Source organism: Chroicocephalus ridibundus, chromosome 1, assembly GCF_963924245.1.
Source record: "Chroicocephalus ridibundus chromosome 1, bChrRid1.1, whole genome shotgun sequence".
NCBI lineage: Eukaryota > Metazoa > Chordata > Aves > Charadriiformes > Laridae > Chroicocephalus > Chroicocephalus ridibundus.
In genome coordinates, this window is record NC_086284.1 from 136,628,880 (window position 1) to 136,646,390 (window position 17,511).

Consider the following 17,511-nt stretch of genomic DNA (forward strand, 5'->3'; position numbering starts at 1 on the left):
ACAGAGCCATATCGTGCTGGGTGCCATAATGTGGCTCTTTGCCAAGAAATGCTTAAGGTCACAATAATTAATTGCCCAGGTGTCATGGATATGCTACTGTATCAAAGCTTGGCTGAAACCGAATAATGTGGTTGTGGGACAGGTAGGGTAAACTAAAGCACTCTCACTAAATGGAGAGATTGCGTGTAAGTGATGATGTGCCCTGATGGACGCTAAACCCCTGTAAATAAGATAGTGGGAATAAAGTCTCAGGAGGCTGATATATGTGATTTTGCACATGTTGGACATTCAGCCTTTGAAGTTTTTCCACCTGTTTTTGTAGTATGTAAGATTCTTATACTACATAAAGCATGTCACGTTCTCAAAGGTGGAACAGGAAGGATTAAAAAATATATGGTGGAAACTATTTTTTAATGAGGCTACTTCAAGTACAGTTATTGCATTTTAGGCATGAGTGATTTCGCAGCATTGTCAACATTAAAACCCATTGCGAGGTTTGGCTGGAAGGCAAACCAGAGATCTAAAAGCACTTCAAGTTTGCCAAACCAAGATAAGAGCACATCTCTCTGAAGTTATTTGGTATCCTTAATAAAGATCATAGTATTTGTAAACTAGCCAAACCTCAGTAAAATCAAAGGTTGTTTTTAATTCTTTAATAATACCAAGGCTCCATATGATCCAACATGACAGATAATAGCTTTGAAAATATTTACCATTTGTTTCTGGCCAAAAAATGTATTAATACCATGAGGCCTCTTTATTGCCTCTTTATTTGATGCATTTCAGCAATCAAAGCTTTCTAGAGAAGCCTAAGTGTTAATGAAATTAAACTTTGTTGAGTGGTTGAAGGACAGCATTTATAATAAATTGAATCCCAAATTTCTGATCCGTTGAATAAGGCTAATCAGAAAGGTCCTTTCTCATGCTGAAATGTAACTCCTGTACTGTAGTTTCCTTTTTCTTTTTTCTTCAGAGGTGAAGTGAAAGGCAAAAAAAGAAGTAGATTCAAACAGTTTTAGCTAAACTTAAACTGAGACTTATACCCTAGGTGAAAACTTCAAGGGCTGGAGATTTTTAGATGTAGTTGTTTGGACAGTCTTTAAATGAGAGCTTTGTCTCTATGTGATTTGTAAATGATTACTGTGGGCAACAGATATTGTGAGCATGGAGGAGATCTGAGCTGTTGCTTACGGTCGCAGGCGCAGGCCCCCCTCTTTTTTTCGGAGACGTGTCGTACCCTACCTCTGATCCCCTTTTACACCTCTCAGTAAAGGACAGAGTACCGCTCTGAGCTGCACTGTTGGGAAGCAGTTATTGAATTGCTCTGGGGATGCAGGCATTTTTGCCCCTTCCTGAGGTAACGTGCCACGGGGGCCAGCACTGCACCAACTGGCCCAGGTCGCTGGGAGTCCCGTTTATGCCACTGGTGCAATACTCACTGTTACAGTACCTAAATCACCGTTGCCTTTCTGTTCCCTAATAGGGAGCATTGGGATTGTATTAAGGGATCAGGAGCTTTGTTGGTGCTCAAAAGGGAAATCCCCCTCTCCTGCCTACCTCTGAAAAAACGCTCCAGCCCTTTCCCTGTTGCCAGCATTAGTGCTTGTGTGGCAAGCTACATTTTTTGTTTGTTTGTTTGTTTGTTTGTTTTTCTTTTGGGTGTTAATCCAAGGGAAGGGGTGGAGGATATAGCAGGACAACTATTTTTGATCAGCTTAAACCAACAGTGAAATTGCCCTGAGTGTCATGTAGCTTATGAAAGTGCGATTTTATGTGTCCAAACTTGACTTCTAAGGCATTTTATAAGCACTCGGTTGCTCAACAGTTGAAAATTAGGCCATTTTCTTAGAATTTGAATAAAGATCTGTGAGGTCCATGTTTGAAAAGTACATGGTTTTGAAAATCTTGTCCCCAGGTACTTCAGCGAAGATATGTATAGCCAGCCACATTCCTGTGAAGCAGTTCTCCATCAGCATGGAAACCTTGTTAACATCCAACTCTAACTTGATTCTCCAAATCTATTATTTTGTGAAGTGTTCACCATCAAACTTGAATGAAGGTCTAATTCACAATGTTATGAGGGCAATACACTTCAAAGCAAGAGGAAATCTATTTCAGTACTTGTATTTTGATTAATGAGTTTTCTGAATCCTTTAACCATATTTATGTTTGTCAGGTGTGGCAGCTCAAGGATTAATGATATCTTCAGAGCTATTTTTCTGTATATGATTTGATGCCTGCAGTGATGATTACCAAGAAATATTTCATTTTCCAAAGAGCAGCCACTTATTAATAAAACAGATTATATCAGAAACTATAGAACACTACATAGCAGGAGCCTACATTGTTATTGTCACAAATAATTGAGAGAAATATAGATAGCTTTCACAAAAAAAAAAAAAAAAGGAGAAAATGAAAAGGACTATTTAGCTTTTGAGAGATGGAAGAATCTAAGGTGTACATTAACTTTCTGAAGTCAGCAGACATCTGGTGGTCTGGGAAATGCCTGCAATTTGACAGCTAGATTATGCCTTTAGGCACAGTCATGAACTAGAGAGGACTGGAAGAACATAATGCCTGTGAGGCTACCTATGGAGGCACAGCCCCCTGCTGTGAAGGGCAACAGGAAGGGCTTCTAGAATTGCATCAACAGCAAAAGGAAGACTGGGAAAAATGTAGGCCTGCTTCTGAATGGGGCAGGAGACCTGGTGACAAAAGACATGGAGAAAGCTGAAGTGCTTAGTGCCTCCTTTACGTCATTCTTTACTGGTAAGACTGGTCTTCAGGAGTCCCGGGGCCCTCAGAGCAATAGGAAGGTCTGGAGCAAGAAATACTCACCCTTGGTGGAAAAGGATCAGGTTAGGGAACATTTAAACAAACTGCACATACCCAAGTCCATGGGACCTGATGGGGTGCCCCTACAAGTGCTGAGAGAACTGGCTGATGTCATTGTGAGGCCACTCTCAATTATCTTTGAAAGACTGTGGTGATTGGAAGTTCCTGTGGACTGGAAGAAGGCAGATGTCAATCCAACCTTCAAGAAGGCCAGGAAGGAGGATCTGGGGAACTACAGGCTGTTAAGCCTCACATCAATTCCTGGGAAGGTGATGGAGTAAATCCACCAGGGAAACATTTCCAAACATATTAAGGACATGAAAGTGACTGGGAGTAGTTAGCAAGGATTTATGAAGGGGAAATCAGGTCTGACCAACCTGCCAGCCTTCTACAAAGAGATGACTGGATTAGTGGTTGAGAGAAGAAGAGTGGATGTTGCTTACTTGACTTTAGTAAGGCTTTCACCACTGTCTCCCTTAATATCCTCATAGGCAATCTGAGGAAATGTACACTAGATAAGTGGACAGTGAGGTGGATTGAAAAACAGCTGAATGGACAGGTTCAAAGGGTTGTGATCAGCAGCACGGCTAGCAGCCAGTCACCAGTGATGTACGTGAAGGATCAATACCGGGTCCGATTTCTTCATTAATTACCTAGATGATGGGACAGACTGCACCTTAACAGGTTTGAAGAGGAAACAAAACCATGATGAGTGGTTGATACACCAGAGGGTTGTGCTGCCATTCAGAGGGACCTCAACAGGCTGGAGTAATGGTCTGACAGGAACCTCATGAAGTTCAGCAAAGGGAAATGCAAATCCCAGCCCCAGGGGAGCTGTAACCCTATGTGCCAGTACACACTGGTGGCTTACCAGCTGGAAATCAGCTCTACAGGGAAAGACCTAGGGTTCCTGGTGGACAGCAGGTTGATCATGAGCCAATGATGTTTCCTTGTGCCAGAAGCAGCTAATGGGCTGCATTAGGAAGAGCACTGCCAGCAGGCTGAAGGAGGTCATCCTTCCCCTCTCCTCAGCACTGGTGAGGTCACCACTGGAGTGCTATGTCCAGTTCTAGGCTTCCTGGTACAAGAAAGACATGGACATAGTGGAGAGAGTCCAGAAGAGGGTAATGAAGATGATTAAGGCACTGGAGTATCTGTCATATGAGGAGAGACTGAGAGAGTTGGGACTGTTCAGCCTGGAGAAGAGGAGGCCCAGGGGAAATCTGATCAATGTAATGGGAGGGAGTAAAGACGACAGAGACAGACTCTTCTCAGTGGTGTGGAAAGGACAAGAGACAATGGGCACAAATTGAAATACAGGACATTCCATTTAAACATGTGAAAAAACATCTTTTCTTTATTGGAATGGTGGTTGAACACTGGAACAGGTTGTCTAGAGCTGTGGAGTCTCCATACTTAGAGATATTCTGTGGTGGGTTGACTCTGGCTGGACACCACGTGTCCACCAAGCCGCTCTGTGATTCCCCCTCTTCAGCTGGACAGGGGGACAAAAATACGATGAAAGGCTCGTGGGTCGAGATAAGGGCAGGGAGAGATGACTTACCAATTACCGACATGGGCAAAACAGACTTGACATGGGTAAATTAGTTTAATTTATTACCAATCAAATCAGTGTGGGCTAATGAGAAATAAAACCAAATCTTAAAACACCTTCCCCCACCCCTCCCTTCTTCCTGGGCTCAACTTCACTCCTGATTTTTTTTGCCTCCACCCCCTGAGTGGCACAGGGAGATGGGGAATGGGGCTTGTGGTCAGTTCATCACATGTTGTCTCTCGCACTCCTTCCTCCTCACAACCTTCCCCTGCTCCAGCATGAAGTCCCTCCCATGGGAGACAGTCCTCCCCACAGGCTGCAGTTCTTCACAAACTGCTCCAGCATGGGTCCTTTCCATGGAGTGGGATCACAAGTCCTGCCAGCAAACCTGCTCCAGCATAGGCTCTCCAGGGGGTCACAGCCTCCTTCAGGCGTCCGCCTGCTCTGGCGTGGGGTCCTCCGTGCACTGCAGGTAGATATTTGCTCCACTGTTAACCTCCATGGGCTGCAGGGGCACAGCCTGCCTCACCATGGCCTCCACCATGGGCTGCAGGGGAATCTCTGTTCCAGTGCCTGGAGCACCTCCTCCCCCTACTTCTTCACTGACCTTGATGTCTGCAGAGTTATTCCTCTCATATTTTCTCACTCTGCTCCTCTGGCTGCTGTTTCACAGCAATTTTTTCTCCGTCCCTTCTTAAATATGTTATTACAGAGGTGCTACCACCGTTGCTGATGGGCTCAGCTTTGGCCAGTGGTGGGTCCATCTTGGAACTGTCTAGCATTGGCTCTATTGGACACGGGGGAAGCTTCTAGCATCTTCTCACAGAAGCCACCCCTGTAGCCTCCCCCCACTACAAAACCTTGCTATGCAAACCAGACTGAACACAGCCCAGAGCAACATGCTCTGTGTGACTCTGCTTTGAGCAAGAAGTTGTATAGATGGTCTTCAGAGCTGCTTCCTGCCTCAACTGTTCCTGTGATTCTGATTCTGGATGGTGGCGATGTTGGGGACTGGATTGCCACAAAAGGAAAAACTTTTCTGCTTTCACTCTACCAAATGCAGTAAGACACTCCCTAATGTGCAATGTTTGACGCATTATATTTTCAAAGCTAGGGATACAGTAGGCAATTACCAAACAGTTGATTCACTTCCCTTCTCCCCTGGCATGGTATCGGTCAGTAAGTGCTCTAGTAACTATGTTGGCAGAGCCATTTAAGTACCGAAAATCATTACTTTGGCATAATGTTTTGGAATACAGAGCAGCCTTTAGGAAAGGAATGTAATTAAATTTTAACGTATGCAGAGCCCCAAAGCTTTCTACAGAAAAAAAATAATTGGATAAAATAGCCTAAAATATATGTTTTCTACTTGTGACCAGGATGTGAATTATTTTTTAACCTTACTGATGAACTTTTTATATTTGTAATGAATCCTGAATAAGAAATAACTTTTTTCTTACAAATCTTAACATGACTTCTTTGAGTTGAGGTCTACAGAGCCAAAAAACATTTTGGCTACATAGTTTTGGCTTCACACTATAGATATGTATTTACATGTTGTAGACTGAGATAGTCTGGTATTCAAGCTTAACCTGCAACTCATTGTCTATGGTTTGATCCAAGGAAGCATTTATTCATGGCTGGATTTTTTTTTTCTCTTGCTCATTTCTGGAATGATCCTATCAGCTTTGCCTTTTAAAATAGCCACTGCAATGATCATTTCCCTAGTCCTAAACTTCCTAATTGCCTGAACATCTCTTTTGAAACTGTGACTAGGCTCTTAAGTAACACCGATGCATCTGAGATGTTTACTCTTAATTTTGAAAATCTTGGCCAGCAGTATAAAGCAAGAGGCCTTGAGGAGAAAAGCAAACTTGAAATTATAGTCCAGGATCTTGCATTAACATGAGGAGATCAGTCTTCTTGCATTGCTTAAGGGAAACTCATAAACATGCCTTTCCCCTACAAAAAGTTGTTCACCACACATTACCGCTGGCGTGCTGGTGTTTCGGGCTACTTTCCTTTTAATAGCCATGCAATGGCTTTAGGTCCCAGGAGGCCGAGATCACCTCTCGGCTTCACTACTGCAGCACGCACATGGGATTAAAGAAGTTTGCCAACATTAGGGGAGAGCCTGTGTCCGTCCTTTGCACATAGTCATACATACCCATGGCCTGGCACAGCCTAGCAGGCTATTTAAAGGCTATTTTTCTGATTCCCAAAGATCCACCGCTTAAAAAAGGGTAGTTACTGTTGCGTCGTGGCAGCTAGGACTGCTCGTCTCTGACAAGGCTGTAAAAGGGACCAGAGTGGGTTTTGTGATGGAACAGAGATCCAGGAGGAGCCAGATGTAGGACTGCAGAACACAGGCTGAGATTACTTGGAAGTTAATATAAACCCCAATGAATTACCTGAGTTTCAATTGAGTTTAGGCTCCAGCTCCACAGCTCTCATCGCATTCCCTGGTACTTGAATTTTTCCAAATTAATCATTTCACGTTCCAAGTATCCATTTAGAGCACAAGGAAAAGAGGTAGAGGAAAAATTATTAGGTGGGTTTTATGTCATTGAAATCTCTTTCTTGTAGGTGTCACTAGCAGCTCATCCCAAAAATTCCCTGTCTGTGAAAACAGACAGCACTGCCTCTCACTGTGTAACAGCACATCCTCTGGGCGAGCCTTCCTGTGATCCTTTTCAAAGGGGGCACGTTTAACGATGGATTTTAGCTTTCACTTACAGCTAGACTCATAGATTGAGGATTAGGAAACTGAGGGGGAAAACGCATTTGCTTGCGCTCTTACGCATCTCGCATGGGATTTTATTTATCTCATAAGGAACAGAAATGAGTGTATTGCTACCAATATGTCATACATGCTGCATGAAAACAGTCCGCATTTTTCAGCCCTAGTATGTATTCCTGCCTCTCACCTGCTAAGCCTCATACCCTCCTCAGCTTTTCGGCCCTGCTCTCCTGCCTGCCTTGCTGGCGTGTACTTGATCAGAAGTTGCCTGGGGCAACAGAGCTAGGCAGCCAGTGGAACAGGCTGTGCATCGGGGGCAAAGAAACATCATCACACATAAGAACTACCAAGAAGATCCCAGGAGATTCTTAAGTTCTCCTCATTCCCAGACTTTTTGCTGTCTATGACTGTATTTCCCAATGGACCTGATAATAACATTCTTACGGAGCCTTATTCCACACAATAATTCAAATCATATTTCTTATAGCAAGTTTCTGTTAATTCTAGCTAGTGGAAAATATTCTTTTTATATATATATATATATTTATATGGTCGGTAGTTCCACTTGCAGTCAAGTGAATGAAAACTAATTCTCAGTTGTCCTGTTAGTTTCTGATTTGTGAAAGTTAATTTTAATAATGCATGACCAGGACGCAAACACGAAAGAAAAATAATTAATAGCAGTGTGTGCATATTTTGAAGGAAAAGCAAACAATGAGCTATGCTCAGACTTGTCTGACTGCCTTTGGTATTTCGAATGTATATCCCATTCTTATTATTTTAGGTACTTTTTACAGAGTATTAAATTTAAAATAGATCTCAGAATGAATAAAAAGGTGTGTTTTGTTCTATTTAGGACCGGATTAATACGTTTACTATAGATTAATGATTCGGAAAAGTGGATTGTTCTTCTTTTTACCACTTCATGCTCTCCCAGTAACTCCACACCATCCGTCCCAAGTTTAGCCAGTTTGTGGTCAGTTTTGAGCTGACCACAGATCATACAATTAAACAATGTAAAAAAAAAAAAAATTCAGCAAATTTTCCTAAATAAATCGTTTGTTCCCAGAAAAAAGGGGCTAAATTGGTGCCTGCCCATATTGTCAAGGGTTATGTCTTGCACTAATGAAAAAGGGGCAATACTGTTGGATTCGACTGAGAGTAAAAAGCCACATGTCTCTCTGTTAACTTGCCACCTGAGGAGAATCACAGAAAGGAGACAGTGTGCTCGCTGTGAGCCCAAAGGGGAAAAAAAACCCCAAGGTAGTTTTGTTACTATCCTTTGGCATGTGGTGACCAGAACAAAACAATACAGCTGTAACCCCGTGCACGGGGGAAAAGATGGGAAAGTGGTAAGAGGAAAAGAGCTCTTCTGCTTGTTACTTAACACAGAGCTTGAAATGCGGTTGAGGGGATTGATCACGTTTTTGATAACTGTGTTTATTGTATTTTCCTGAGCATAGCCCACAGGTTATTTGGAAGAACAACTCTTGATTTGGCAGTAGTTTTGGTTGTTTATATATACACAAACACATATGCCTGCGTATGCATATGCAGGTAAGGCAAGAGGAGGTTTACTTCAGCACATCCCCTCTTCTTCCAGCAGTCAGCAGATACAGCTCCCCAGTAATCAGCAGTCCCTCTTGCCTCTCCCTTCAGCCCCTGATTCCTTGCCTGCTCCACTAACACTTCCCAGCTCGATTTTGGGGGGGTCCTCAAAAGTTTAGGTTATCTGCGGCTCTCTTTTTGAGGCATGGGTGCAACTTACGTCTGCGCCGAGTTCTTACGATGATATAGATTTAAACATTTGTCTAGACTCCAGAATCAATCCCTGTGGAAAATCTTGCGACCTTCACCTCTGGAACAGAAAACATAACATAATGCATGTCTCCACCAACCCAAACCAGCCATTTCTAATGGCAGTGTGAAAATAAGCTTTGTTGGTTCTGCTTTCTGGCAAACTGTGGAGGTCTCTGTTAGAGGAACTCTCTCTAGAGAAAATGCAAATGCCGTGTTCAGCAACAGGTGTAAGGAGCGCAATAACCCAGATTCATTGCAAGTGTAATTGCTGCAGATTTTGTAGTTAGTAGTGGAAAAAAAAGAAGAGAAGGGGTTTTTTTTAAAAAAAGTGGTTTAAAGAGTTTTGCAAGTGCTTTTTCGGCATACCGGGCAGTGAGCTTAGCACAGAAGTCAGAATGAGGAGTCTGGATTTCTGGAGACAAAATGTTAATACACGATAGCATGGGGACTTGTCATCCAGAATGGGTTAACGTGCTGACAAAACAGCAGTGTTTCTCCTAAGTTCGAAATGGAGCTTCTTAGCAAATCAGCTGCATAATGCAAAAATACAAGCAGAAACCAGACACAGAGGTGAATTGCCTGAGGGTCTCACATATTTCAAAGCAGAGAAATGTAATGATATCTTAAAGAGGTATAGACAAGCCAAGGAATACCTGTGGCATCTGATTACAATAATAGAAATTCTGCTGAAAGGCTTAGGAAGATTAACAATATTAACCTTGCTGTCTTATTTATCCCATCTTCTTTGATAAGCAAAGCATCAGTAATCCAATGACAGTGGCTCTAAAATACTGCTTGTTGTCATTATTCTTATTCTTGAAAATATGCGTTCTATATTATTTAGGTTAATGCCTTCACATGGTGACATACTTTTACCTTAGACAAAATGGAAATACGAAACACAAAAGAAGAAGAAAGAGGGCAAGGGAGCAGCTTAGTGTATTAATTACAGAGCTTTAAAAGTTCTGGGCCATGGTCAGACAATCACTGCAGAAATAACTGTGACATCCAAAAACTTACTGCCTCTCAAGCCAGGGCTGTTTGCTTACACAGATCAGCAGGTGGAAAGGATTGGCGTAGATCCTGTTTACAATAAGGGCAAAGTGTGCAAGAAGTCTTATAAATGTTTTCTAAAAGGAGAAGGTCAGCAAACCATGAAGATACCCAAGCAGATTTGGGACCTGCCATAACATCTCTGCTCAGTTAACAACAAAGCAAAACCAAACAAAGGCGAGCTGATGGAAAGTAGTCTGCCTGGCCTGTGACATGTAGGGTTTTATGTAGGTTGAGTCTGTGTTTGGGTCACAGATTGTGAACTGAAGAGTACAAACAGCAGCAACAGCAGCACATCGGAGTGGAGGGTAGTATCGCGCGCTTGCATAGGTGTGCCTGTAGGCAAGACAACACAGATGCTCGAGATTGCCTGGCACATGGGATTCAGCAGCAGCGCAAATGTCCTTTATCGGTGATTCACCCTGTTTTAGTATAGGCAAATATTCTCCTGGCTTATTTGTTTGTGCTAACCTAGCTGAAATCTAATTTTGTTGGAAAAGGGTTTGGATGAACTTGCTTAAATAAACTCACCCCACCTACCAACTGTAGAGTCTGCAGCTTTGGTCCCAGAGAGCACCAGTTGATGGTGGTATTGGAGAGCACTCCGTTTTCAGGTCACTTAATGAGCAACACCATTGTTCTTCTGGCATCCTCTGGAGGGTAACTCACAGGACAGTGTGTACTGCTACAGTGATCCAGGACCAAGTCCCAGGCTTCACTTACCCCCGTGTCAAATTGGAGTGGCTCCATCCAGCTACTTTGGATTTAGACTGGTAAAAAAGAGATCAAAAAGCAGCTGCCTAATTTCTACATTTCCTGACTTTTAAGTACATTTAAAAATTGTAACCTTCCTGTTACTATAAAAGTACATTTTTGTACTCAATATTCATCTATAAGTGCTGAAGGATGCCAGACCACAAATCTGGACCCAGCCAGTCTGCCAAAAGGCATAGTGGAACAACATGTTTATGCAAATGTTGCAGTAACTGATAAAGCCACGTCGCTTAAAAACATCCAGAATTATCACACATGGCATCTTCAAATGTGTCCTGTGCTAAAGGCTCTCAAGATGCCGCCTGATTCGTTGAGCCGTGTATGTGAATTACACGTGCCAGGCCCAAATCTGAAGCTTTTTCTGTAGACATCCATTTGTGAGAGTAGGCACAAGGCACTGCTGGCCTTGTTTGGGTACAGAATAGCTGTGCCTCCCGCGTACCTGACATGACAGGCACAAGACATTAGAGAATCAGGCACAGGTAGCGTCAGAAGGCAGTGACAGGTTATAGCAGGTAGTCTTTGACAGCATTTCTGAGACAAGTCCTAGGACCACTGCAACAGCATCACTGGGAAGTGAGTAAATGTGTAGCCAGGTTTCAGGGTCTGAGCAGCTTTGCTATTGCATGGTTTCCACCAACATTTGTCCCTGAGGCTGGTGGATAAAAATGCTCAGGTTTTCCATTTTAGCACTTTTCACAAAAAAAATGGGAGAGCTCTCGATGAGTATGTCTGCCAAGAGCTGAAAACCTGTCCTGTGCTTTTGTCCAGTAGAACATTTCAAGGGTTTTGTCTTTTTTTTCTTTTTTTTTTTCTTCTGCCCATTTAGAATGACTGCATCCTTATACGCATGCTGTAGTGCGAACCCATCTGGCTGCAACATCCTGTTTATTTAATAGGAGAGGAAGGGAAATAGTTCTTTTGCACTGGTGGTCATTTCAGGACCATCTAGGACATTGCCACAACAAACTGGATAAAGAAATGTTGTGGGAGTATTGTGTTTCTTTGCACATTCCTGCAATTTCTTGCTTCAGTGTAGCTGTCTTAACGTGTGCAGCTTTCGCTTCTCAGACCATTATTAGGCTTGATTTTAAAACTGCAGCAAAAGAACTGTGTGGAAAAGTACTGCCACATGGATCGCAGTGTATTCGCCCGTTCCACCTTGAAAATAAGTAAGTGTTCCATTTTTTCTGCCTATTAGCAGAATGCATCCAAACAAGAATGAGAAAGTCACTAATTGCTTTGAATGCGACATCAATAATGTATGGTTAGACGCCATACTGTGGCATAAGCCATCTTGAGGGGAATTGCGTCACGTCAGAAAAAAACACAATTTGCAACCCCACTTCTAGACTAGAGCAGACTCCACTGGAGCAGAGGAAGAAAGCGTAGAACACTGTGAAAGGTTGCTAAATGGAAACAGGAACCTTTGCCATCTGAGGCTTGGTGATCGCTGCAGGAGCCGCTAACAGGGTGGGTTAAACAGCTTGCCAATACTGAATGATTCCAATGCTGCGTGTTTCCGTGGTTGTCAGTTAAAGCACTGCCTGCAATAATGTGATGTGTTGTTCCCAAAATGCTTTAAATGCTACCCTAAAGGGAGGGCAATTTTAGCAAGGCTTTTCTTTTTCAATATATCATCTGCCAAGCCCAGTCATTTTTACAAGGTGCAGGAGAGTAGCCAAGAAAACTAAAAAAAAAATATGTGTGTGTGTGTGTATATATATATATATATGTATGTATGTACATATAAATTGTAGGGGGAAGGATGCTTAAAAAGTGTATTCATCAAATATGGCAAGCAAAGTGAATGTGGTGAAAAGTTTGCAATTTTAGTGCATGCTGAAGATATTAGTTGGTATTTAAACAGAACAAAACTGTAATGTCATCACTGCCCTAGAAAAAGGTGCTGACAGCCTGCATAAGCAAACGTTTATCTCTCCCATCAGATCTCAAGCCAACGTGTTCGTAGGGGACTGCTGTAGGAGTTCGGCTGGAGCTCTGGGAAGGCGCTGGTGTGCTGCCTGCTTGTGAAACATAACCCCCAGCATGCAGAAGGGATACGTCTTAAAGAATCCTTTCTTAAACTGAGTATTTCCCTCCGAATCAAACGCCTTGCCAGATAAGTCAGTTGTCAGAAGGAGGGGTCTGAGGAGGGGTCTCTGCCAGACCCCCGATGCCTGCTGGCTGACCCCAGGTTTACGTGATTTTGACCTTTTGGATACATCCTTTCAGATGTCAGCCATTTGGTAGCCCCCTACTCTAATTACACCGGGCCTAGGAAATAACTGTGAAGCGAGAACACATTTATGGGCTGATCCCAAGCCTTTGGAGTCAGCGGCAAAGCTCCCGTTGACTTTCTTTTGTGTAGGTCTGAAGCTGTAACACTATTTGGTTTAGCCACATCGTGTCAAGGTGCCGACAAAACCTATATGGCCCAGATGGGCTTCCCCAGGGTCCTCCCCCACACTCTGCCCAGCGGCCACGAGCCCCATTTCAGTCAGCTGCAGTCGCTGCCTGAGCTGTGCTGGAAGAGAGCTGGTCTCTGGCTCCATCACAGCTGTGGGTCCTCTTATTCTGGACCTGGCCCATATGCCGCCTTCCTAGTTTGACTTCATCCCTGTGTCATCACCATGAACTTGCCCAGTGATCTGGACCCTTGCTTGAACCCGGCTGTCCCCTGGCCTGCCCTGCTGCCTGGCTGGGGTGGTGGGACATGCCCTGGCTGAAGAAGCCCTGCCCTGCAGCCCCCCTGAGGACCTCACCACTCAGCCCCCAGCAGTCCCCGTCCTGCTGCGCCCCAGCACTGGGTCTCCTCTGTGTAAAACAAACTGAAGGACCGGAGCCCTAAAAGACACGGCTCGCTTTGCCTTTACCTCTTCTTTCCTCATTATCAGCCCCTGCTGGTGGGGAGGGAATGGCCACCACCCGTGTGAGGAATGACACAGGGACAGACAGTGTGATAGTCCCCCTTCCCTCGTTAAACTCGCCTGCTTTTATTCCGATTGCTTTTAGTGGGGTTATCCGCCCACGATGCAACACACTGTCAATTTACAAATTAGTGTTACGAGATATTTATAGGGAAGGTGCTGATTTTATTGCTGCATCGTAATTGCTGTTACAAATAGTTTCTACTGTTCCAAATGAAAAGTGGTTTTCAACACGGTACCAGAAATTGCATGGCATTCCCAGGTGCGCGTGCTTATGTACTCCTCAGGGCAGTGTGTGTGCTGGCTTAGCTAGGCAAAGTCTCCTTACGTCCTATGTAAAAAGCAATGTCGCAGGCCTAGAAGAGTTTATCGCTCTGAATACAAGGTAAAAAAAAAATTTCTCGTTTCAGAATATATATCTTTTCTGCCATTGGCAACATTTTAGTGCTCTTTCTAGATCTTCCGCAAAATATTTTGATTCAAAAGTTTTATTTTATTCTTATTCTGTGAACTTTCTTTATGCCATTTACAGGTCCAGTAGATGAAATAACTTTCCATCAGCAATACTGAAAATGAAGGGCAATTTTTCTCTTGCTGAGGTGGAGCAGGGTGGAGTGCATCCAAGCCCTTCTGATTCCCCTATTAGTCTCAGCAACCTATTTCTACCCCAACAGGTGTAGTTCGCCAGGTGAGGCCCATCGTTGGACCTTTCCATGCCATCCTGAAACTGGAGATGAACTACGTCATGGGTGGAGTGGTATCTCATCGTAACATTGTCAACGTTCACATCTTTGTCTCTGAGTACTGGTTCTGAGAAAGTGTTTAAAATCCCAGGCAAGCGAGCCACTCCAACCTAAATCATTACCACAAGCTATTATGTCATATACTTGTTTGTAAAACCCAATAGTGTTTTTTTGTTTGTTTGTTTTATTTTTAAATATTTGGTTTATAGTTTAAGACAAATAACAAGCTATTATGTTGATTAGAGACATAGGGTGGAGCAAATTAAGTGAGCCTGATGTAGTAGTTGTCTGTATAAATAAGTAGCGTGTAAAAGTGCTCAGCTGCCTAGTGAAATTTAAAACTTTTCTAAATGTTTAGGCAGATCTTAACTATTGCTCCTTGGCCAGATAACCAGAGCGACTGAGGATGTGGAACAAAGTAGATGTCGGAGTTGATTGGGATGAATATATGGTATCTTTGGATGGAAGAAGTTTGGTAAGAATTAGTAATTTCACCTCAATATTAACTACCTTGAAGGAGTCAGAGTGTCAGAAAGTGCCAAATATTTGCTTTCGGGCCCCAGTAGCGTAACTCTGAATAGGCGCCCAGAATTGCTAATCATTTCTGAGAAGTTTAGCCTAGGTATTTAAAAAGCACCATTCAGCTACGGCTCCAAGAGGAAGTGCAAAAGGAATTAGAAATAGTAAGAGAGCAGCAAGCTATTGCACACATTAAGAAAATACTCCTTTTTTGTACTTATTATTTGATTGTAAGATTATGTTTGATTCTAATTAAATAAATACCTCTCATTGAAATTAACCTCGTACAAGGATAAGGCATATTGCTTAAATTCCAGTCTCATCCCTACTCAGCGATATACAGGAAACTCAGACCTGTATCACCTCTCTGTAACAGAGTAAAGCTCCGTACCTTTTTAAAATGGGTAATAAAATCAGCATGTTAAACTGCACGCTTCCTATGCACCAAACCAAGGTATATGTAATAATATCACAAAAACTCTCACAAATAAATGAATGTTTTAATGTATCTTCTGGGCATCAAAGTAACCTATCTTTTTTATTACGGAACGGAAAATAACTAGCTCCATGTTTCAGTTTGTTGTGTTTGTTAAGATGTGAGGAAATAAAGAAAGTCAGATGGGAAATACTCAAACACATGCTATGGTTTCTGCTTACCAGAAAAATTGTATAATATACAAAAATACGTCTCCTGCAAGCAAATTAATTCTATGGATATATCACACATTCCCCACTCAAAACAGCCTGCTGTTTCGTTGGTCATTATTGGCGCTAGGCATTTGTTGCTTCCTTTTACACAAAAGCCGCTGAAGCTTAAGGAAATCTTTCCATTGACCTGAACGATCTTTGAATAAGACTAATAAAGATCCGCCTCTCTGCTCCTTGCAAATAAAAGACCATAACAACTTTACTGGGTACATACAGAAGTCTTCATTCCATTCTCTGTGGCAGGGAAGCTTCTCTGCCTGCAGCATTCTCACTCCTTAAATGAAAGTTTTATGATATTCTCATGACTAGAATTTGACTAAAGGATAGCCTCTTGTCGGTGTTTGTTCCCCCCGCACAGAGCATCCCAACACCGTACGTAGCCAGGTTTTCAGGATGCCATCAGCTTAAAACATGTTCAGTGTTGTCAGTGGCTGCCTCTATGGTCTTTATCTTTTCAATAAATATTTACATATTGGCGTAGAAAAATGCTATCAAGCAGGTAATACTTATAGCAGGTGACCTTCGTCATTCAACTAACGGAGATGTTGGAAAACTCGAAAGTACAAGAGATACTGTTGACTTCAGGGATTACTGGCCTATGTAACTCCGATTCAGATTGGAAAGTAAAACATTTTATTATGTCAACAAAGTCCAAGAAAAGGAGGACAGAAGACTCTACTTAAACGTCAAGTTCTTTTCCTTGCCAGTGTAGGAAAAGTAATTAGCCTTAGTACCAAAAATACAAAAACTGTTTCCATCTGATTTTCTAGACTGTCATTTTTGATCTTTTATTTCCTCTGTAAGTGGCATTTAGTTGCACTGGAAAGAACGTTGGGACAGCAGAAATCTAATTTTAGGATCAAACTGATGAACAAACTAATTTACAAACTTTTTTTCTGTAAAGGAGAAACCACACACCACCACACACACACCCCTGTCCCCTTCTTCTGTCTGCATTTTTGAGTAAAAATAGGACAGAAGAAGGATTACCACTACTTCCTGGAAAACTGTTTTCCTACATTGTCCCAAATAATCTTCGAAAATTGCAAGCAGCTTTTTAAATAGTCCTGATGTCATATGAGAACGTTGATCCAGTAGATGATTTTATGTTTTGTGTATAATAAAATTAAAGAGCGCTTAATGCCATGGTCACTGTGACGTGTCTTAACTTTTAATAGATCAGCATAGAAAAACTAGATAATTCAGTAATGATAGGAAAGATTAAATATTTCTCTCATCCAAACCTGTGACAATGAAGTTTCATTTGTTGCAAATGGGGCAAAGTAAAACTATTTGTAATTTTTACTGGCAAATCATTAAAGCTGTTCAAGTGGGAGAATGTGCTGCTGAAATTGTCGCCGAGATCCGCTCACTTTGCGGGCTTTGCTTTTGCTGTGCTTTCTTTGGAATGATTAGATCTAAGTTCAAGTCATTTTAATTGTGGGGAAACAGAATCACAAGTAAATGAGCATTTAGAAGAAAACGACGAGAACGAGTACAGACTGCCGAGTGCCCATTAGTCTGCTTTTTTTAAGTCATCTGCTCAGTCACACACAGAATGATGTCACGTGCCTCGGAAAAACAATCACACACCATTAAAAGAATGAGTAATGATAACAGGCAATTACGGATACTACACAGGATCAAATTACCTGATAAACTATCTCATTTGACACTAGATGAGTACGGAGAGGCAAAAATCACTTGAATGAGCGAAGGCTCACAGGTGCCAGCCAGATTCCCGACGGGAGGAGCAGCCGGGCTCGGGTTGTTCTGCTGAGTGAGGCATCCTCCATAGATTGCACGACTTCTTGTATGCTACAGGGACTGCTGCTAGGATGAGCCTTATGGCAG

The 17,511-nt window shown here is 42.5% G+C and overlaps 1 protein-coding gene across 1 annotated transcript in view; it reads left to right on the forward strand.

Moving 5' to 3' along the window:
* Positions 1–15,457, forward strand: part of FBLN1 (fibulin 1) — an 82,427-nt gene extending 66,970 nt beyond the window's left edge. Inside the window, exon 17 of the mRNA XM_063355051.1 lies at positions 14,362–15,457. Within this exon, the coding sequence (XP_063211121.1) occupies positions 14,362–14,501 (140 nt within the window). The 3' untranslated portion in view covers positions 14,502–15,457. The remainder of the gene's footprint in view (positions 1–14,361) is intronic.
* The last annotated feature ends 2,054 nt before the right edge of the window (positions 15,458–17,511 follow it).